Here is a 24,253-nt window from a genome sequence, read left to right on the forward strand (position 1 = left end):
ACTTCAAAATAAGAAAGAGAAATGGGAACAAACATTCTCTTAAATTAAACTAGAAGTCTTCTGCTACAACCACAGTATATAAAGAAAGTCTGCTGGATAGTTGGGAATTCAGATATGACACCAAGAGGCGTGACTGTAGATCTCAGATGGAGGTGTAAGAACTCAGTTTTCCATTGAGGATGGTACATGCTGAGCAGTAAAATTAACAGTCACTTTTCAAGAATTGGAACAGGGGCTACTGGGTTGGGCTTGAGAACTTCCCTGGGCCGGGTTTGACGCCAGAGAATAGCAGAGGAGGCAGGCCTGAGGCAAGAAACACATACACACTTACCATCTTTGTGAAAGGTGGTTTTCCAGTATCATAAACCAATGAAGATATACTTGAATTTGTGACTTGAAAGGGCACATAGTGTACCAGAAAAAAGATGCGTACATAGTGATCAGCACTGAGGTAATGCCTAGGAGCCTTACTGCTCTTCACAGATAAAGAAATAATCATTTAGACATGCAGGCCCCTGCCCTAAGAACAGTGAAGAGATTTCTGAGGGATAAAGACTATGCTGACATTGACTTTCCTACACCAATATTGAATTCTAGAAGATACTTAAGCAGTGCTGCTATTGTCTAGGGTGTGTGGGAGGGACTAGGAATGGGGAGTATGAGTGGAGAGTCTTGTACCTAGTCAAAGTGTTATTCAGTTATGAAGACAATAAAAAGTTAAAGACATGCTCAAAAATTCAAGACCTCAGGAAAACATAGTTTTCATAAATACTTTCTGAGTAAGCTATTAGAGGACAAACTTTAGCTTAGAGGAGACCAACAACACACTGGTGGTAAGCATTGATTTTTTTCTATTTAATTGTAAGACTGAGACCAGAATGTGGAAATTACGATTGAAAACAGAATATTATAAATTATTTTATAAATATTTATAATAAATATCACAAGCTACAACAATGTGGAAATGTATAACTTTTAAGATGTTTTTAAAAATTTAGTTATCTGAGAGAGAGCACAAGCAAGGGGAGGGGCAGAGAGAGAGGGAGAAGCAGTCTCCCTGCTGAGCAGGGGCTGATGCCCTGCTGACTGTGGGGCTCAATCCCAAAGACCCTGAGATTATGACCTGAGCCCCAGGTAGACACTTACTGACTGAGGCACCCAGGTGCCCTGGGAATATATAATTTTTAAAAGTTGGGAAGGCACAGGAGAGAGAATATGGGAAACTGTATAAAACAAGATTCAGAAGATATCACTTAAAGCTAACGATTCAAGCTACAGGATATTCAGATACTTGAAGGTATACAGGTACTATTAGAAGAACTAAACCAAACAGTAAAATAAAAGATAATAAGTATAAGGACCAAGAAAAAAATAAAATTGAAAATGATTAGTTGGAGAAATATAAGTGTATGGTATATTAATGTTGGCATTGCTTGTAGTAAGGTATCAATATATGTTATATAAAAATAGATAAGCAAAGTTATCAAAGTAATGATAGCCACTAGAAAAATTAGCAAAAGAACATAAACTAAAAGATGTCTTTATAGTCCTAAAGGTAGATTACTGTCCCTTTTCAGCCTCTGGCTGTTATCCTGCTTGTGGTTGAAGCCAACACAAGAAAGAGGGTTCAGCCAAGAGAAAGAGTTGCTGAGCAAGAGCCCTGATACTGTCGTAAAAACAGAGCCTGATGTGTATTATGATCACAAGAACTAAGATTAAATGAAACAAATAGAAATGAGGAAGTTTGTCAAGTATATCCTAAAAGTTCTCACCATGAGAAGTTTTCTTTTCTTTTTTTTTTATTGTATCTATATGAGATGATGGATTTTAACTAAACCTATTACAATAATCATTTTATAACATATGTAATTCAGACCATTATGCTGTAATGTTTAAACTTACACAGTGATATATGTCAATTATTTCTTAATCAAACTGGAAAAAGTCTATACATTAATGTGTGTAGTGTGCAAAGTAACAACTAATACTAAAAGAAATGAGATAAACTCAGCATTGACTCTAAAAAATGGATCACAATCTGAAACCAAGTGATCTCCTATTCGGTGTTACTTTCATCGAAGAATACATGGGTTTCTGAAAACCCTTTGGCAAATGCCACACTAAAAAATGACAGAGCTTTTGGGGCTGACAATGCAAAGCCTATGTAACTTTGTAATCAGATCACTAACCAACCAAACTAATTCTAATAAGAATGATTATATAGAAAAATGTCAAATTGGTGCCTACCTTTTTACACCAAAATAAATTAGATAATTAAATATTTAACTTAAATATTTAATGAGTAAAAATGAAATTTTAATGAAATAAAATGGAAATGGAAAATGAAATAAAAATGTTTTAGAAGAAAACATAAGGGAATTGTTTTATGGTTTCATAATGGGGACAATATCTCTAAGTGTACCACAAAATATTAAAAAAATTTAAGGGATAAATTCAATCCCATAAATGTGTAACAGTCACAAATACAAAAGGTAAACTAAAAAGAATTATGTATTTATATGCAGGCATCAAATATATCACAAAGGGCTAAATATAATAATGATAAGACTAAATAGTATGAACATAATATTAAACTAAATATAAATGAAAAATTCCTAAATGTATCTGTAGCTCCTAAATCAATATAAAAAAAGAAAATGGACAGAGGCCAAAGAATTCAGAAAGAAAATGAGAAAATATAAGGAGCTAATAAGTATTTAAAAAAATATTACGTTTGTTTCTTTAGGGTAAATACCCAATAGTGCAATTGCTGGGTCATAGGGCAGTTCTATTTTCAACATTTTGAGGAACCTCCATACTGTTTTCCAGAGTAGCTGCACCAGCATGCATTCCCACCAACAGTGTAGGAGGGTTCCCCTTTCTCCGCATCCTCGCCAGCATCTGTCATTTCCTGACTTGTTTATTTTAGCCATTCTGACTGGTGTGAGGTGATATCTCATTGTGGTTTTGATTTGTAGTTCCCTGATGCCGAGTGATGTGGAGCACTTTTTCATGTGTCTGTTGGCCATCTGGATGTCTTCTTTGCAGAAATGTCTGTTCAAGTCCTCTGCCCATTTCTTGATTGGATTATTTGTTCTTTGGGTGTTGAGTTTGCTAAGTTCTTTATAGATTCTGGACATTTATGGGATTGGGAGGGAGACAAACCATAAGTGACTCTAATCTCACAAAACAAACTGAGGGTTGCTGGGGGGAGGGGGTTTGGGAGAAGGGGGTGGGATTATGGACATTGGGGAGGGTATGTGCTTTGGTGAGTGCTGTGAAGTGTGTAAACCTGGTGATTCACAGACCTGTACCCCTGGGGATGAAAATATATGTTTATAAAAAATAAAAAAAAAATTAAAAAAATATTAAATCTCATTTATCATAAATGCAAAATAAATAAAACCACAACAATATATTTTGCCAATTAAATAAGCAAAGATTAAGAAGATGGCTAATACATTGTATCTAGGAAGATTTGATTAAAAAATCTCTCATACCTTGATACAACATATATACATGCAGGGAAATAGAAACAGAGAAATTCCACTTTGGAAATTACCTCTGTGTATATACATGCCCATATATGGGGAATACCATGTGTATAGGGATCCTCACTGCAGCATTGTTTATTATAGCAAAGGGATGGAAATAGTGCAAATGTCTTTCAGTAGAGAATTAGGGGTTAGGTAATATGTTATGGTGTATCCATTATAAGTACAATATATATTGTACAATACATATGATGATATGGAGCAGCTACACTGTAATGGTAAAAAGCAGAGTGTGGAATAGAATGTATAGTATATTCCGATGCCCTTTTTCAAAGGCAGAAAGTAAGTGCATGTGCATAGAAAAATAAAAAATTGTACCCCATAAATTGTCAGTTTTGGTTGATATGCAGAGGGAAATATGGCAACAAGGAGATGGGATGGGAGGGTGACTTACTTTCACTATATCCATTTGTAACTTTCAGATACTGTACTATATGCTGTATTGCCTATTGAAAGTTTATTAATTTATTAAAATCAAATGGATCATGGGTCATAATGAAAAGAGTTAATCATAATTTTTATCTCAGGTCATCCAGGTAGATGTTTTAGTGGATGACAGACTGAAATGTGAAAAGTAACTGTAAAGCTCTTGGAAGAAATAGCTCTTCCATTACCTTGAGGTAAGCAAGATTTCTTAAGCAAGATGCAAAAAGCATGAACCAGTAAAGGAAAGAAATTGATAATTGGGGGATATTAGGATTAAGAGCTCTTATTTATTAAAAACACCATTAGGAAAGTGAAAATGCAAGCCCCAGATTGGAAGAAGATAATTGCAATATGTATTTCTGATAAAGACTCAAACAGAATATGTTAAGACCTTCTACACACAGTAAGAAAAGGACAGACAATCCAACAGAAGAATGACTTGAACAGGTACTTCACGTAGAGAATATTCAAATGGCCAGTAAACAGATAAAGAGGTGTTCGACTTTTTTAGTCATCAGGGAAATGAAAATTAAAACTACAGTGCAGGACCACCCCACACCCAGCAGAATGGTTTAAAAAAAAAAAAAAAAAGAAGGAAAGAAAAGAGACTACTTAGTGTTGCTGAAGATATGGAGCAAACTGAACTCTCACATACTCTTGTTTCTGAAAGTAAATTGGTATAAGCACTTTGGAAAATTGTTTGTCAGTATCTGTCAAAGCTACTGAAACCTATGATTTCCTCTGGCCCAATAATTCCACTTCCAAGTTAACACCGAACATGATCATTTCATAGAATGTTCATAACAATTTCATTGGAAATAGCCCCAAAGTAAAAGCTACCCAAATGCCTGATAGAATGGATACATAAATTGTTATATAGTCACACAGTGGAATGTTACAAAATAATGAGGGTAAATGATCACAGATACAAAACAAAATGGATGAAACTCACAAGCATAATGTTTAAATGAAAAAGCCAGGCACAAGAGAGTCATCCTCTTAGATTCTATTGACATTAGTTATACTAATAGACCAGACAATTGTGTTATGTTTCATCGGGATAGCTGTTACTCTTGATGGGGGGAATAACTGGGAGAAGGGGATATGAGAGAGACTCTGGGCATGCTAAGTGGTGTTCTTTTTCTTGATCTGGTTCCTGGATTCAACTTGTGAAATTAATTACATGCACTTAATGACTGGTCTACTTTATTGTATATTTGTTTTACCTAATAAAAAGTTTTTAAAAGGAAGTGGATCAGAAGTTTTTCTAAAACTAGAGATAAAAGCAAGGTAAATGTAACAGTTTTACATTTTATTATCAATCTTCCCTGGTCTTATTTGATTGTGTAATTAGCTGAAAAAGTATTACTTGACCTTAAAGCCATTTACTTCCACCTATTCATGGAAAATCAATGAGGGTTTCTCTACTCTCCTACCTCCTTTTGTGGCACATTCCAGGGTCTTAGGAAAAGAATTTTTCAGTTTTATTTTTCTGAGGATATTGAAGCAGTGCTAATATGTTGGTCAGCTCTAAGTGTTAGCATACTCTCCAAATGTGAATGGAAGAGATGCGGATGTGAGAGAACAGGCTGCCTTACCCAGGAGATTTGCAGATGAGTGACTCCAGACACTTCCATAGTCTTCTTCACCAGTTCCTCTTACAGTATACAACCTAAGGCTAGGTAATGATGTCCAACAGACTTAAACTCTTTTATTCACATACCCCTCAAAAGAACTTGAGGAAAAAAATAATAACTGCTCCCTGATATTTAAATGGACACCCAAAGGTGTTCAACAGTTTATTTTTGTAAAAAGGAAGTAGAAAATATTGAGTATTTTATAAAGATGAAGTATATGATACTTTATAAAGTGAAGATGAGGATTGACTGTAAGTAGAATTAATATTTCATGTATTTGATAATAGTTATTAAGCATCTTATGAACAAAAGCGTGCTGAATCTGAAAGAACGGTATAGTTTTAAGCCTCTATCTTGAACATCCTGATAGTCCTGCAGAATATTCTATTTCTAATGGAAAAAACCAACTTTACTAACCTATAACTCCCTCAGAAGCTCTAAATTACCCTCATTCAGGCCCAAATACCCTCCTGAAGGCAAATTTCACCTATATCAAAAGATGTATAAGAACAAAGAAGGACAAGACATGCTGTGAATTTAATCACTGATTTATAAATTTTCTTTGCCTCCTCAAAGTCTTTTATACCCCAGAGTATGTCCTGTAGTAGATTTGGGATGGTAGCACATGCAAACTCAATCTTCATCTCAGACAAATAAGTTTTGTAAAAGATTCTATGTGAACCTTGAGAAATTAGAAGTTTTTTCCCTAAAGTTTTCTATGAATGTTTATTTCTTAGAAAGTCTTTGAAGTTTAAGGTCCGCTGTGGTGGATATTTAAACAATTAGCCAAAATGAACACATGTTCTGGCCCCCTTGGATTTACATGTAAATAGCCAAGGAAGCCAACCTGGTAAAAGGTTGCATGCATAGTGTGCCTTCCATCTCTTTGATGGAAAGATACACATCTTTATTGTTGATACATAAACAATTTTAACAGGAAGAAAATGGCGTAATAGAATGCAGCATAAAATATACTTTTATATATTGAATTTTAATATATAATCTTTCAAAAATATGCCCACAAAAATATCTAATTAGCTAGTTTAGTAAATTTTAGTTCATTGCATTTTATAAGGTTATGAGGATTTGGGAAGTTATACATTAGAGCTCTCATTTAAAAATAACATTCTCATTCATAAATGCGTGTAGTAATACAAAAGTTAGTGTCTTTTATGAATAAAATTCCATTACAAATTTTATTTTTATAATTATATGTGGTTATCACAAAGACTTCCACTGAGCAACTTTATAAATTAAAATTTTCTTAAGATAATCAGGATAAACAAAATATTTTACCTTATACTACAGAATCTGAAATTACATTTTTATGTTGTTTTAAATTAAGCTTTATGCTTGCCTCTCAATAATTGGATAACCCAGTTTTCTATTGGTATACTTTCATTTTTAGAATTTCTCTTTCTGAATCACACCCATGTCTGACATAACAGTGGTGAATTTCGACAAAACATCTTTATTGTTAATGTTAAAGAGTACAAACTTAAATTATGTATTACTAAAAGGGAAACCATTTAAATGATATCATTGAACTTAAAAAAAAAAAACGAGTAAAAATAAAGAGTAGGGTTTCCTTCATAAAAGGCATAAGCACTAGAACTTTGTTTCTCAAAGAAGTTTCTCTCAAACCTCTTCCTGAGCATGGATTTCTGCCACAGAGGAATCTCATACTGATAAGCATCCTAAGTAATTCACAAGTACACTGAAGTGTGAGAATTGCTAGTCCAGAGCAACATTACTTAACTGTGCATAATCCATGATGGAAAGAGGCAACCCTAGTCCTTGGTGGAAGAGTGTAAATAATAAATTAGCAACATAAAATGATTTGTCCAAGAGATATACCCCTTTCCTTACATCTGAATTATTGTAGCCTGATTCAAGTTTCACTGTCCTGTCTTTACACTATGAAGTTTTAAACCTCATTGCTTTACAAAATATCAAATATTTTTATTGCTTATTACAAACTGCCTGCAATTCATACAGAGTATTTATAAACTGTATTTACCTAAATTGCCATAGAGTGTTGAATAAACTACTATAAATAATTTATATTTACTAATTTTTATTTTATTTTAAAGATTTTATTTATTTATCTGACAGACAGAGTTCACAAGTAGGCAGAGAGGCAGGCAGAGAGGGAGGGGGAAGCAGGCTCCCTGCTGAGCAGAGAGCCCAATGCGGGGCTCGATCCCAGGACCCTGGGATCATGACCTGAGCGGAAGGCAGAGGCTTCAACCTACTGAGCCACCCAGGCACCCCTATTTACTAACTTTTAAATAGAGATCTCTAGTGATATGCTAAATAACAAATTTGAATATTTTAGTTCAGTAAAATAGAACCAGTAAAACCTCTGATTTCACAAATGAAGTGATTTGAAATGAGGGTGTCAGCTTGGGGCCCAAGCACACTGCAGTAGGGTGAATAGCACATTTCTGTCTCACGTTCCTCCTATAAAGCAAAGGCTGGCTCTGATCTCACTCTTCCCACAAACCTTCATGCACAAAACTTGTGTGTCAGTGACACGACAAATTCATTTTGATTGTAATGGGCCATATTCTTGTCTAGTACATCATTTGTGCAACTCAAGTTGGCTATTGTAATGCAGCAGGTTTGTAAATAACATTTATGAGTGATCTCTATGAAATGGATTCCTTCTTTCCCTTTTCATTATAAGAGGAAACTTTATTGCAGAGTAGAAAGTGCATTGTCTGAACTCATCAACACCCTCTCTATCCCTCCCCTCCCCAATTTGTTGCAGACCAGGATGAAAGAGCAGCTGAGCTCAGCAGGGAGCAGAATGAGAAAACCATCCGGAGCACGCAGACCGCGCTCCGCAATTTCCGAGAGTTCCTCATCTCCAAGTATCCTTCTGAAACAAGAGAGATTTATGTCATCCCTTGCAAGGAATTGGATGCCTACCTGGCCTCTTTCTTTGTGGATGCCAGGCAGAAGGACGGGTCCGAATATGAACCCAACAGCTTGGCCAATTACCAGTGTGGACTTGAACGGTACCTAAAAGAACATAGGTATGGCTACAGTATCACCAGGGATAAGGAATTCAAGCGTTCCCAAGAGGCCCTGAAACAGAAGCAGATTGAACTCCGCTGCAAAGGAAAAGGAAATAAGCCACACAAGTCCATGAAGCTCACCTTTGCTGATGAGCTCATTCTGCGGAAAAGGGGACTACTAAGCCGCTATAATCCTGAGGGTCTTCTCAACCTTGTCTGGCTCAACAACACGAAAGCTTTTGGGCACTGCACAGGCTTCCATGGATCTACCTTGAAGTGGGGTGATATCCGGCTCCGGGTAACAGAAACAGGGCTGGAGTACTTAGAGTGGATGGGTCAAGACACTGGTGACCTGAATGCCAAAACCAAGAGAGGGGGGACAGACTCTCGTGTATATGCCACCCAGCATGCTCCACAGACCTGCCCCGTACAGGACTATAAGGAGTATGCCCAGCGCCGGCCTCCTGCCATGCGCTACGAGGATGCTCCTTTCTACCTGTCCATCAAACCAGTTGTGAACTTGGCAGCTCTGCATTGGTACAACTGCCAAGCCCTTGGGAAGAACAAGCTGGCTAAGATGGTGAAGACCATGTGTGAGAAGGGTAACATCCCTGGCAGAAAAACCAACTTCAGTGTGTATCAGAGCTGTAGCACCTTGTCTGAGGCCCAGAGCAACCAGCTAGTGCTCATCTGTAACAATCTGAGCCAGCAGGCTGCCCAGTCGGTGGCTGGGCACTCCAACAGTGGCAATTTCATCGTCTCTGCTTCCTATGACTCTTCCTCAGACACTGCTTGACCAGGTGGCTTGAGCAAGACCCCAGTTTGGTTACTGTGTCCAGAGAAACTGTGATTATACACTGCTTCTCATTCCCTCTCCTCCGCCCTCAGTATTAACTTTATAAAAATATAAATATATAATATATTTTTCTTTTTACAAATAAGCCAATGGAGATAGTTTAGTATTGCTAACATAGTATTTATAGGCTTAACACAAATGTACTTGTGGGTGATTAATTGTAATTGCTGTTACAGATGACAAAAGCATAGTGGTTCTCAGGCAACACAAAGTAGAGAAGGAATTCCATTTTTAAAGAACTGTCAGAAAAGTAACTGAAAGATATCCTAGATACTTGTGTCCTCAACTCCTGCTTTCCTTCCCACCCCACCTCTCATTTTAGTAAAGTTAATAAATGGCTTTATTTTTTTAATTTTTAAAATTTTATACTAATCAGGAGACAATATTAACTCTTCTGCTTACATATAACTGTATCCAGTCACATCAAGAATATGAAAGTGTTGATAAAAACTCAACAAATTATCTACATACATTTTTTAGCTGAATTAGAATTTTAGCTCCTGTGCCTCATTTTTTGTAATGTCTGAAAATATAGATGTTTAGCTAGCATCTTTTCTTTTGGGGGCAATAAAGCTGCCATTCTTTTTGGAAGATACATAATTTTTAAATAATATGCAAAGTCCAATATTGTGGCAAAAAAGACTGTTAATAGCTCATTTTTACTGTTGTGCTTGAACTTGGATAGAATGTTTTTTGTTCCCTAAGAAATCAGTTAAAATGAGGTGTGATTTTCAGATTTACAAAACTACCAAAGCTTTGAAAATGTTCCCAAGCGTTAGATTGTATATCAAACATAAAGAGAAGGTAGAGAATGAGAGTCTTATTAAAAATCCCGAAGCACTAGTCAAGACAACAAAAGAGCCCTACTCTTCAAAGCTCAGATCCCCTGAATTATTTATTTATAAGCATTAAACTTCAGTCTCTTTTCCCTAGGAGATTACTTGACTCTGTAGTTGAGATCAAAAGAATATTGACACTCATTTTGGGTAACAACATTTTGTTACCAGATTTAGATAAACTCAAAGCATTCTTGAAAATGTGCAGAGTTTCTTCTACAGTAAATATAAATTTATCTGTGATACCCTGCAATTATTATAATAATAATTTTGGTTAAACAACCCTTTGTGGTGGTTTCTCCAAGGTCTTTCTTTTCATGTCTTGAAGCCTGTGGTATATTTTTAGTTAAGATCCTTCAATAACAACGTAAGTTTAGACACTAGGACGATGATAAAGTTGAGCTAGGTTCCTGTCCTGTATAGTCATTAACACATAAAAAACCCAAGTCTTAATAGCTTTACTGGATTCTATTGGGAAGTATTTGTTCTTCAAGGCAAACTAATAATTCACATTAGCAGGAGGGTAGGTGTTATTTTATGTATTAATTTATCATGGACTAGGACAAATTTCATTTTTATTTGCTTTGTTAAATTATCATATTAGCTGAGCTTTCCCATGGCTAGGCAGCATTTTCCAACACTAAGTCATAAACACATAAAGACCCATTCCTCTTATGCTGTGACCTCTCCTTTGGCTCTAGAGTACAAACTCTGCTGTGGACTTTGTGGGGTGGAATCCACTTTACTTTGCAACTTTTCCTCCAGAGGGAGGCATCCAGAAACAAGAAGAGAGGGTTGGAGATATTTTGCTTTATTGTTTTACACTAACAATGATGATACCCACCATTTTTTGAGCTGGTGTGTTTACCAGCACTGTGTGAAGTGACTTACTACATGCATTATTTAGATAATAGTTACTAACTATATGAAAATTAGAAAATTCAGATAAGCATAAAAAAACAAAATATATACTCCTGAATCTGCTGGCCAAAATAACCACTGTTAATATTTTGGTAAATATTTCTTTACACATTTCAATACATATATATTTATTTCTATATATATTATCTTTAATCCTTTCAATCCTTGAAAGGGTTAGTTATCTCCATTTCATGTGGAGATCAAGAGAAATCAGTTAGCTTATAGTTAAGGAAATGGTAAACTGTCATCTGACTGCGAAGTTTTTTCCGTTTATCTTCCTTATTTCCAGCTCCTAGTCCGTTTCCAGCGATTTGAGCCAGAAACAGGGACACGGTGTCTTCCCCTCTCTCAAGACTACCTGATTAAAAGGAATGCTTGAGTGATCTTTCATGATGGCACACTGTGCTCCCTAATGTCCCCTCTTCTCTTCATTTTGAACCACAAGGCCTCTTTCTCTCAAGTTCTCTTTACAAAACTTTCCTTCATCTATGCCTGGTTTGTAAGTGCACAGGACAGCCTACTGTAAAAGAATTCTGTTTCTAAAAAACAAGGTTGTTTTTAATGGGTTACCTCTCATGTTTAAATTTTTTTTTCTGTGAAACATTTAAAATGTGATTTTGTATTTTATTTTTGCATTGACACATACTTTAAAAATTCTTAATATGTTTTTGATAGAAAAGTAAGTTTCTAGTATGGAAGAAGGGCAGTCATTATGTACTGAGAAAGCTGACCTGGGAGACTGCATCCCTCCAAGTGTTGATTGAGGTACTACTAAAACGAAAGTCTCTCCTATTTCATCTTATCGCATTTTCATTCAGAAAAACACAGTTAAATTGAGAATGTGAGTTTTTATTTATTTTATTTTGCTTTGATAACTCAAACCAAATAGGAACATTGTGATCTAGATTTAGAAAAAATTTCTGAAGAATGGCTTGGTAGAAATTTAGCTGAACTGTAGTATCTCTTTGGGTTAAAAAAAAAAAAACAAAAAATTATCAGCAACTACCTCTAAATTTTGTGTTTTTATATAAACAATACTGAAAACATGCTACTGCCAGATGCCATTTTTGTTATTTTAGCTTAAAAAAAGTTAATGTTCATACTGTGGCAGTGGTACATGCCAAATATTGTACATGTTCTTTAGTGAAAATTCAGCAGTCCAGCGGGTATTTACTACAACTGAATGTGCTGCCTTCCCAGGCAATCCTGTGGTTCATACAATAACAATAAAACCATATTTACAAAGTTTACACTTTTAGGTCAGTGTAAGGTTATATAAAAAAGAGACAGTGCCCCTCATATGACACTGGAAGTTTTGCGCTGTCCACAACAAAAAATGTCAAACCCATCTATCAGCATTTAGGGGATATACCTGCAAAATTCAGTCTTTGTTGTATGTGAGTGACTGGCTGTTGAAAACCATGAATGGTAGCAATTTTTCTCTAAAAAACCATAATGTCTGAAAAAATTAGAGCTATTCAGGATGTTTATCCAATAGAGCTTATTCTTAAAGTTCCAGTTCTTATCATGGGTTGTAGGGGTGGTCTGAATATGATTTGTAATATGCCCTCTACTTAAAATACTTGTTATTTTTTAGATATTTTTCCCTGCATTAAATTTTCCCTGTGTTAATTCACTTTTCCCTATGTTAAGTTACTTCCTGATGCGCAAAAGAACAGCCTGAAATTTTTCTAGGGTAGATCAAGTCTCTTTGGTTTTTCAGTTGGGTCATTGTTAACTGAAACTTCCATCAGTCTAGGTCATATGGCTTAGCTTTTAGATGTCATGAAATCAAATAACTTCACTGAGATGAGAATTTATAGTCCTATCAACAAGTACTTGAACATCTATTGTCTAGACACTGGGAAGGGTGCAAAGATGTGTAAAATAGCCCCTGCCCTCAAAGAGTTTATGAAAGATCCTGTAATAAAAGTGTCATTTCATTTTTTTGAGAGCTCACCAAAAAGTCTGCCAATACTGTTTTGCATCATTTCCCAAACTTTGTACTCTTGCAGTTTGTTTATTATTCAGCCATTGAAAATGTTGGTTTGCTGTGGAATACCTAATACTGCTTTGAGTATTTTGAGGAGAATCTTCTTTAGAGCCTGTTTTAAAATCAGCATGAAGGCAAAGCCATTCCTGCACTGTCCATTGTGTTCACATAGTTACACACATGGATAAGAAGGTGTAGATTATCCTCAATGACTGTCATTTACTGGGTCCTTAAAATGCACCAGAGTACTAAGTGCTTCTGTAAGTTGTTTCACTAACTCTCACACTTACCCTGAGGGTATGATTATTTCTCCTTTATAGATAAGGAAATCCAGAGGAGTCTAATGTGTTGCCCATATCACAGCTAATACATAAGAGCATCAGGATCTGAAACCCGATCCAGATACTATGAAGTCTGTCCTTTTCTGCTGTAGCTGCTTGTTCACAAAGTGATTTCCTTGGCTTTTGTATACTCTCTGAAGTGATAAATTATAAATGAAATCTCTGGTGTAATAAAATCATCAATATTCATTGTCTCCAGATTGACTGCGAGCAGTGCCATCACCTGGCATGTTTGTTAGTACAGCATTGTTTAGGCTTCATTATTTTAGTTACTTTGAGATGGAACATTCAGCACTTTGTTTTCCCCTGGCCATGTGTAGAGAGCAAAAGTTTATCTCATTTTTTAAAGGACGTTTAGCTTTGTCTTGGAGATGAGTGTGTGCAGAAGTAATTATACTTTTAAAAGTGGTTGTCATTTGTTTTTATAAATCAGACAGGGTAAGGGGGAGTTCTAGGCAGAGGGAATCTCTCTCTTAAGCCCAAGAGCCAATACTGCTATCTTAGACGATATTGATTGTCAATTTGCAGTCAATAGGAAGATCAAAAGGAGTTTGATCTTGATGCAGATTTGGTGCCAGCAAATTAACAATATTTAATATAGGAATTTGTTGTTAATATTTTGGGTTTTTTTTTAATCTGTTGGGATTGTTTCTGGGGTACCTGTCTGGCTCAGAGCATGTGACTTGATCTCAGGGTCATGAGTTCAAGCCCCACATTGGGCATAGAGCCTCCTAAATAGATGAGTGAATGAATGAGTAAATGAATGAATGAATGAATGAATAAAGATAGTTTTTAACAGGAAGTTTTTGAGGAAAAATACTATCCTTACGATTCTCAGAATTAGAGAGACCGGAAACTGTTCAGATTTTCTTTATTTGACTATCTCCACAGTTCAATATATTAGAGACAAACACTTCTGATTTTAATCAGGCTTCTTGTGACTGGATTTCTTTATCTACAGGAAAGGAGTATTTTGATCTATATTTCTTTGGTCAAAATATAGCTGCAATATTTAACATCTCTAAGTAAAAACTCAACTATGTGATAAAGGAAATAAATTTCCAAGCCTAGAGGAGAAGTCAAGGGGAGTGTGTGATCATTTGTTACAGTAAGCTAATTTTTTAAGTGGTTCCTTTATGGAAAAAAAAAAAGGTTATAAACACTAAAGAATTAAGTTTTCTATCAATTAGTTTAATAGATTTTTTTTTTTTTGTCAAATGGATTTCCTTTATATCAGATCTTGGCATATTACCATATACAAGTACAGAGAGAGAGGTGCTTATTAGGAAACACCATTGTCGAAGGCATCCTCAGTTCTGTTTTGTTTTACCCTTTAAGGCATAGCATTCAGCATTGCTTCTCCTCCTCACTGGATCTAGCTGAGATGAAATGAATGTATAGCTTTTCATAAGACAAAGTAATGAAGCTGGGATGATTTTAAGATCCTTGCTATAGAATATAACTGGGACACAAATATACTGCATATATCATCCTTTAGTGATTGGTGTATTCCTAATTATACAAAAACAGAAAAGGGGATGATACTGGAAAACTGCCAACAACTCTGATTTCACTTCTAATTAGAGAAAAGAAAGATAATCAGAATTTCTCATGCTTCATCCTATCTGTAAATTGATCATTTGGGCCTGCCAAAGCTGAAGGAAAACACCTGATTTGGTATTAAAGATTGCATTACTTTTGAAAGACAGCATTTTAATACATTTAAATTGAGTTGTTACGTAAACTATGACTTTGTTGAATTACACTCAGTATTAATTCAGTACTAATTTGATCAGAATATTAATTAGGTTAGAATATTAATGTACACCATCATCTTTGCTGAATTATAATATAAAGGATGATCTGGAAAGGATCCAAGGGATCCTCTAGCCCAGTGCTGTTGAGTGCTATGAAGAACAGGAGTCACCATGTCCTTTTAGGGGTAGGGAGCAAGGAGAGCAAGGAGTTAAGAGTTTGCAAAGGGAATCCTCAAATGCTGATTAAATCTCATGTTCCCTATGCCCCTACCTTCCTACTTTGAAACTCACCTGACTGAATGAGCTACTACCTCTGTGACACATCCTCCACGCAGAGGCTGGAAAAAAGATTGAAAACATCTGCTCTAACCTACCCCTCTTTATTATAGAAGAGAGAAACAGCCCCAGAGACATTAATGAGTGCCCAGGTGTACACACCTTGTTAGAGTCAGAACCGGAACTAGAATCCAGGCACCCTGACTTCTAGTTCACAGAAAAGAGTTGAGGGTGGTAAGACACCCTACATTCCACTGAGTAGGAAAGGGTATCTTTTCTTGTTTTCAAAATTGTAATAGTTTTTTAAGCCCTCAGTCAAGCTGCCAGTTTCCAAGTAGGCTATTTTTACATGTGAATTCTCACTTGTCATTTTATACAGTTACAGCTTGATTTTAGCAACTTTTTCTTTTTGAAATTTGATGGAATAATCTCTAAACGTAAATTTTCTTTTTTTAATGAACATCTCTCCACTTACCCCATTCATATATAGTTTTCATTTACAGAGGGGAAAACTACAGTTTTCAAGTGTACGATTTCCAGTTATAGATTATGAACTGCTTAATCTATAACTTGCTTAGTGTGGTAATCATTTGTATATCCAGCTACATAGTATTTATATCACTAGTTTTGAATGCAGTCTATAATACCCTCTTTTACCCTATGGAAAGGTTAAAATATAATCTCAAAGGTTTGGGACATATATTCAATCCAAAGGATCGAACTTCTATCAACATAATTAGAATATTTCTGAAGTGAATTTAGTTGCAGGGAGGAAAAATGGGAACTAATGGAAGACCTATAGCAGGAAGATGTTGAAATACGTATTTGTAAATTCTTTTATTCTCCTGCTTTGCCTTCTAAAGAGGAATTCAAGCATAAAAATAAAAAATTTTCACAAATTTTTATTTTATAAATTATATTTACCAGATTATAGCAGGAGAAAAAAGGTGAAATTCTAGGATTTTTTTTCTTCAAGTACAGTGGAATTATTTGTCTTTTGAATGCAATGTTGAATTTTGCTAGACTTCTGATGTTCTTTGTATTACACTGGAATTAGAGAATATTTTTACCATTCATTTCAAAGAGCTTTGAAAATGCTTTGGCACAATTTATTTATTTGTGGTAAGTAGAATTAGGAAGACATCAGCAATATGGAATCCTAACAGTAATTGTGCATACTGTATTTAAGTGATTTTTATGCCTATTTACTTTCGGTAATTCTTACATTTTATAAATCAAATACCTTAGTATGCTTCCACTAGAAATTAATTTATAATTGATTATTTATACTGGATGAAGTAGCAGGTCCATTTTAGGATTAATCCACTCAGATTAACTTTATCTAACTGAATTTTTATATATACAATTCATTATATTACAACTTTTTAAATAACATTTATAACAGAACTTCTGTTTTATAAAGTATTTGTTACAAAAAAAAAAACCATCTTGCCAAAAACCATTACAATTTCTATGCATTGTGTAATATTCAGTGATGTCACTGTTGAGATTTGCATGTTGTTGTAGGTGCTTTTTCATATCTGTGTTTGTGGTGTTTATGTGGAATTGTTAACCATTGCTGCTATCACTTATTGTAGTTAAACAGAAAAACTGTGCTAAAAGGCTGTGCCAGTCAACATTTGTATGTGCGACTTGTAAAAATATGTACTTAGTTGTTTAATATTTGGAGCCAGCACTTAGTGGCCTCTACAGAAGGAAATATTGTAGTTGTCAAGTGATGCCAACTTCAGAATCTTATTTCACATGTGTAATTCCAGGTCAGATTTTCTTCTAGACTTTCCCCAACTCTTAGAAAGGAAATGTTTGCAAAAAGAAAAAGCAAGGATTCTTAACTTTTCCAGTATTTCCCCTACTTCAGATCTTTTTTTGTTCTTCTGATACTTGAACACATTACAAAGAAATCCAATAGAATGACAATGTAGCAGCATAATTACCTTTATCTGGTTATTTCTATCCAGGTAAATGATTTAATACCAGGCTCTGAGGTAGCAACATTATTTTTGTTGGTTATGGCTTATTGTTTGAAATGCATTTGATAAGAATATTTAGCTTTTTAAATGTATTTATTAGGGACTGTAGAAACCTCAGAGTTCCCAAGTATTAACTTCTATATTCAGCATTCCCACGGGCTTATTTAATGTATTTATTTGCCTTAAACCGTCAGAATTTTTTCATGCCCAACTGTCTTTAGTTTGGTTCCTAGTATTTTCATCTTGCCTCAGCAATTACAAACACACTCTGAAAGTAGAGAGAAAATTATTTTGGTGAATAAATTTTATATTTTGTTAAAATTCCACATGGGGGAAATAGCATTATACATTTATACTCTTAAAATGGAAGGGAAACTGTCATGAAATGTTAAGAAAAGAAGGCTACTTCCTTAAGAGCATTTTAATACCAACACACCAAAATTCCTTGCTTAGTGCAGGGTTTCATTCTGTCTGTTCAATGGGTTTCTAATTATGAGATTCCTTTAATAAAGGGATAATCTCCTGAATTATATTGAGGCTTTTTGTGTGACTGTCAGATACATGGCGACAGCCAGTGCTGTATTTGGAAACATTGCTGCTGAAATTGCTGATTTAATTCTAAGAATATTAAAACTAATTCATCAAGGCCCCTGCCACTTCTTTGCTTCAAGGAAAAGAAAGGCGGATTTTAATTGTGAGCCTTTTCTCCAGAATATGCTTTAAACATTTACCCCTCAATAGAGGTGATAAAGCAATAACAGGAAATTCAATTATGTATGTTCTAAAGAAGTTCCGCCCTTGTTCAGTGGCCTTCAGAGCAACACTAAAGTATTTCTTGATTCCTGCATTGGGGGCTTTCAGGCAAGGCCTTTCTACTTAGAATCTTTTTTATATTTTGGACACCAAAGATTATGGCATGATATATCCTGATGATTAATGGTTTCTATTAGATAGCTGGGCATGTTTATTTGAATCCTGCTCTTGGATTTTTTTTACCCACCTGGGTTTTCTGTACATTTTAAATGTCTGTCCTGAGGCCCTTATGCCCAGGGCTTTTTAATTAAATAATGCATATATATTTATTAGGCTTCTAATTTATAGAGTATGTTTCCATCATGACTTTGAGCTTTTTTTCACTGTTAAAATTAGACATAGATTTGCCAGATTAACCCCATTGTGAGCAATAGCTTGTACCTTTTTCATTGTAATCTGGAAATGTAACTGTAACCCCATAGGCCTGAGACCTGGTAAGGGAATGACGAAGCATTTTGGATTCAACAGAATCACTTAAATGACCCTTTTATCTGTTAAAGTGAAGAACTTTGATTGTTTAGTAAAAAGAATGCTATATTCGACTTAAATAAGGTCTTCCATTTTACAAATTATAAAAATAATTTTAAGATTTCTTTTACTCTACCGCTTAGAAGTTAATTGGGATTTAAAAGGCAGATTTGTCAATTTATTCAGTAGAATTTAATGCCAGGCATTTTGTTAAAGTAGAAATAGAACCATCACAATTAGTACTTCGAAAATTTTTATGAAAAATGATACTATTCTTTTGAGATGCATTTACTTTCCCCCCCCATTTGGTAGACTGACATTTTGGATATACTTTCTGGCCACTTGGCTTTTAACTGATTTATGTGAAAAAAGCACATGTGTGCCTGATGTTCACTCTAATCCTATTTTAAAATTCTCTTTTTAAACTGCTGCAATTGAAATTTGTGAAAGAGGAGAAAGGTGTATTGAAGTGAAGGGAAATTTCTGTTAATATGTTAAGATGTGTGACTGTGATGCTCTTGGCTAATTAATCCTCTGCCAGTTGATATTTGTATTAATATGGTAGAACTTTTTTGTTAATAAGAATATACTATTGGCTTCACTTTTATTTTTCTGCTCACTGCTTTTCATACTAAGATGTTTCCATCTTTTTCAGCTCACTGTTTTTGCTTCATATTTGTCTGTGTACTTGTGCTCTAAATAAAATTCTAGTTTTATGTCCCAGTGGCTTATTCCATTGTGTGTATAATATTTGTCTCTAAAGTCGTGTATTTTTCTATTGTTTTCAGTATTTGTTGTTACAGCCTAAAATTTAAGGATGTAATGGAAAAATCCAATAGGGACACCTGGGTGGCTTAGTCGGTTAAGCATCTGACTCTTGATTTCGGCTCAGGTCATGATCTCAGGGTCTTGAGATGGAGCCCAGTGTCAGGTTCCACATGAGGCATAGAGCCTGCTTGGGGTTCTTTCTCTTCCTCTTCCTCTGCCCCCCCCCCAGCGCGCGTGTGTGTGTGCGCGCGCTTGTGTGTGTATGTATACGCATGTGTGCGTGCGTGTGCGCATGTGCACGCGCAAAAGCATGCTTAGAAGAAAAGAAAAAAAGGCTGATAAAAATCAGCTAATGACATGAGTGATGTCTCCATAATGAGAGCATGCTTTAATCACAGTATTTTGTATCTATTTGGATATGACCAGTCTTCCTTCATTTAATAAGTGGTTTCCTGCAAAAGCTGGCTGATTTTTGAAGACACAACAAACAATTTTAAAACAAGCCACATTTTGGGAAAAAAAAAAAAAAAATTGTCCTGGTCACTGTGCATTAGACCCCAGGATATAGTCAATGAACATTAAGCAGACTATTCCATATTAGGTGTTGTTTCTTTTCTTTTCTTTTTCTTTTTTTTTTTTTTTTTTGGTAGGTAGCAAAGCAAAGTTTATTGAGCGATAGTACAAAGCTCTTGAAGAGAGGGGACTGGAGAGGGTTGCCCCAGGTATTGTTTCTAACCATTAAGGAGGGGGAATTCACATGGAAGGAGACGTGTTTCTGCATGAGTATGCTCACACATAGCCCATATGGTAGGAAAGTCCCTTTCGGACAGCTGAATTAATCATATGCTTCCTGGAGCCCCAGGTCCAACAATCCTATTAATGAAAGAGACTCCGCTACAAACTCACTGTCTCTGACCTCTGCAGCCAATTGTACAAAATTATACCAAGCTAAGTAGATGTCAGTTTTCAGACTTCCTTAGTTTTAGGCAAATCTTTTTGGTCAGATATAGCTCCCCATGTGCAATTTATTGCATTTAGTATATTTGATGATACTCTTTAGGCAGAATAGGAATGATTATTCAAAATGATTATAATTGTTAACTTCAGATGTTTTTGTTGTGTCACTAAAATTATTTAATAAAGGAAAATATTAAAACACCAGAAAATATAATGTTCTTTATCACAGTCACTTGTCTTGCAGAAATGCCAATGTATTTCTTTCATATCTTATGAATAATCCACCAGTCTTTACTCACAGAAAGCTGAATATTGCACATGGAAGCAATAGCTGTATTTTTGTGTGGTATTTTAAAGTTTCTTTATAAATAGTTATACTTTATGTTTTCCTGGTACTTGAAGTAACAAGGAATCTACCTTTAATTTTGTTTACAAGTTACACATTTAAGACATGACTAATAAATAAATAAAATATGTCAAATTTTATTCCCCAATAGGGGAAGAATATTAGAATTCAAGTTGAGTAATATTTAGCCTACAACTCAGAAAATGTTTTCTTTTATTTTTTTTTTAAAGATTTTATTTATTCATCAGAGAGAGAGAGAGGGAGAGAGCGAGCACAGGCAGGCAGAATGGCAGGCAGAGGCAGAGGGAGAAGCAGGCTCCCTGAGCAAGAAGCCCGATGCGGGACTCGATCCCAGGACGCTGGGATCATGACCTGAGCCGAAGGCAGCTGCCTAACCAACCGAGCCACCCAGGCATCCCAGAAAATGTTTTCCTTTAAAAAAAAAAGTTTTTTAGGGGTGCCTGGGTGGCTCAATCATTAAGCATCTGCCTTCAGCTCAGGTCGTGATCCCAAGATCCTGGGATCGAGCCTGCTATCAGGCTCCTTGCTCAGCAGCAAGTCTGCTTCTCCCTCTCCCATTCCTCCTGCTTGTGTTCCTTCCCTTGCTGTCTATCTCTGTCAAATAAATAAATAAAATGTTTAAAAATAAATGAAATAAAAGTTTTACTCATTTAATTTATTCATAATCATCTTTTCTGAGAAGATATCAACTAAAATGTCTAACATGTACAAAATACTTCCTGTTTGGATATATTATCTGAAAAGATTATGTTAAAAGCAAACATTGAATTGGTGGCAAACATTTTCAGACCAAACTATTGTTTTCTTAAAAGAGCATTTTCTTGATTAAAATTTATAATGCTTTTAAACTGTTAAGGCAAAAATAAATATTCATTGTGAAAAATTTGGCACATACTAATAATAAAGGAGGAAATAAAAATCACAGGAATTTTACTACCCATAAAAACAATTCAAGTAATACTTTGGTGTTTTATTTTATAATTTTTATGTATAGATGTCCTTCAAAAATTGTAGTCAATCTGCATTTACTGTTTTGTACATTTGTAAAAGATCTTTAACCTTTGAAAGTGTGATTATTATATAGTTATATAGTTTTCCATTGCATAGTAGTACCAAAATCCATCTTATGGTGCTTTTGTTGGGTTGGATTTTCACTTTTTAAAATTTGCCTTCAAAAACATCCTTAAAGGGGCGCCTGGGTGGCTCAGTGGGTTAAGCCGCTGCCTTTGGCTCAGGTCATGATCTCAGGGTCCTGGGATCGAGTCCCGCATCAGGCTCTCTGCTCAGCAGGGAGCCTGCTTCCCTCTCTGCCTGCCTCTCCGACTACTTGTGATTTCTCTCTGTCAAATAAATAAATAAAATATTTAAAAAAAAAATCCTTAAGCATACATTTTTGTATGTATCTATGATTAAATGTTTAGCATAAATTTCTACAAGAGAAATTCCTGGGCCAAATAAAAAACATTTACTTTTCCTACATATACATTTCCAAAATCCTATTAATTTTTATAACTTTGAAAAACAATATATTCATATTGTAAAGCTTGTAAGTCTCACAGAGGTAAATACTAACCATCCTTCCAGATATTTTCCTAAACTAGTGCAAGTTCCCCCTATCCTAGCTAATGCTTAGATCTGGACCTTTTTATGTTTTTGGCAGTCTGATAAATGAAATACATCTTCTTTTGATTGTAATGTCTTATTATTATTAATGCTTTTGTTATTTGTATTTCTTCTATGAATAATTACCTGTCATATCCCAGGCCCATATTCTAGTGAGTAATCTTTTTCCAATTGATTTAAAGGAGATTTTCATATGTACTTTGTCACTTTATGTGTTACAAGTATTTTCTCCAGGTCTGTTTATTGTCTTTTAAAATTTATTCAGTGCAGAACTTTTGAATTTTTATGTCATCTGAGTTGTTAATCTTTTTTATAGCTCTGGTTGTATCATGCTGAGAAAGGCTTTTCTTACTCCCCAAATCATGAAAATTATCTTCTTTATAGCAATAGCCTTTTGAAAAAGATCTATTTGGAAATGTGCTGTATGTGGTATGAAGTAGGAATCTAAATTTGCTTTTTTTTTCTAACTCAATAGCTTATTATCTCAAAGCATTTATGGAAGAGTCCATCCTTTCCCCAGCAATTTGAATTGGAACCTTTATTATATACTCAATTTGCATATTTACGCAGGCCTTTTCTGGACTTTCTTCTGTTGCAGTGATCTATTTCTCCCTTTTCCAGAGCTTAAACTTGAAATTACTACAGTATTACACTACATGTTTATATCTTTCAGGACAAAGCCTCCCAAATATTATTTTCAAAATTGCCTTCCTTTTCTCATGCATTTACTCTCCCAGATAAACCTGACCAGTAACAAACTACAAAAAGGGGGATTTTAATTAGAATTACACCGCATTAAAGAATACTTGAAGAAATTAAACAGCCTTTTAATATTGAGCCTTTCCACCCAGGTACATGATATAACTCTTCTTTGATTAAGTTTATATATATTTTTAATTTTAAGAATTTTTTAGGGGCGCCTGGCTGGCTCAGTCAGTTAAGCATCTGGACTCTTGGTTACAGCTCAGGTCATGATCTCGGGGTCTTGAGATCAAGCTCTGAGTTGGGTTCTGTACTCAGCATGGAGTCTGCTTGAGATTCTCTCTCCCTCCGCCTCTGCTCCTCCCCTCGTTTGTGCTCTTTTTCTAAATAAATAAGTAAATAATCTTATAATTTAAAAAAAAGAATTTTTTGAAAGTTTTCTTACTAAATTTTATAGACACAAAAGGCCACAAAAAATGTACAGCTTGTTTAATTTTTCTGAAGCAAGCATTTTGCTGAAAACACCACCTAGAAGAAGACATAGAACATTACCCGAAACCCAGAAACCCCTCCTATGCCCTCCTTTAGTTTCCTCCCTCAGGCAACCACTTTGTTATTTTCAAGATAAGAGTCATTTTATCTGTTTCTGAATTACGTAAGTGGGCCCTTTCAACTCACTATGTTGTGTCTGGCCTCTTTTGTTTAACATTGTATTTGTGGGCCTCATCCATATTTTTTATGTTTACTGATTCCAGTAGTCCATTCCTTGTCATTATTGTATAATAATATATTGTATAAATATTTTACAATTTCGGGCACCTGGGTGGCTCAGTGGGTTAAGCCTCTGCATTCGGCTCAGGTCATGATCTCAGGCTCCTGGGATCGAGTTCCACATCAGGCTCTCTGCTCATCAGGGAGCCTGCTTCCTCCCCTTCTCTCTCTTT

At 35.2% G+C, this 24,253-nt stretch overlaps 1 protein-coding gene across 3 annotated transcripts in view; it reads left to right on the top strand.

The window, feature by feature from the left end:
- The window catches only part of KIAA1958 (KIAA1958 ortholog), a 160,930-nt gene that overhangs the window by 108,843 nt on the left and 27,834 nt on the right, over window positions 1-24,253 (top strand). The window contains exon 3 of one of the 3 annotated variants that reach the window (XM_045081716.1): window positions 8,391-8,474. The exons of 1 other annotated variant lie outside the window; for it this stretch is intronic. In XM_045081716.1, coding sequence (XP_044937651.1) covers window positions 8,391-8,474 — 84 coding nt within the window. Of the gene's footprint in view, window positions 1-8,390; window positions 9,441-24,253 lie in introns of all 3 variants that reach the window. One more of the 3 variants, XM_045081714.1, reaches the window with a different exon arrangement.

The sequence above is a fragment of the Mustela putorius genome, unplaced genomic scaffold (assembly GCF_011764305.1).
Source record: "Mustela putorius furo isolate JIRA1106 unplaced genomic scaffold, ASM1176430v1.1 tig00000580_pilon_pilon_pilon, whole genome shotgun sequence".
Lineage (NCBI taxonomy): Eukaryota > Metazoa > Chordata > Mammalia > Carnivora > Mustelidae > Mustela > Mustela putorius.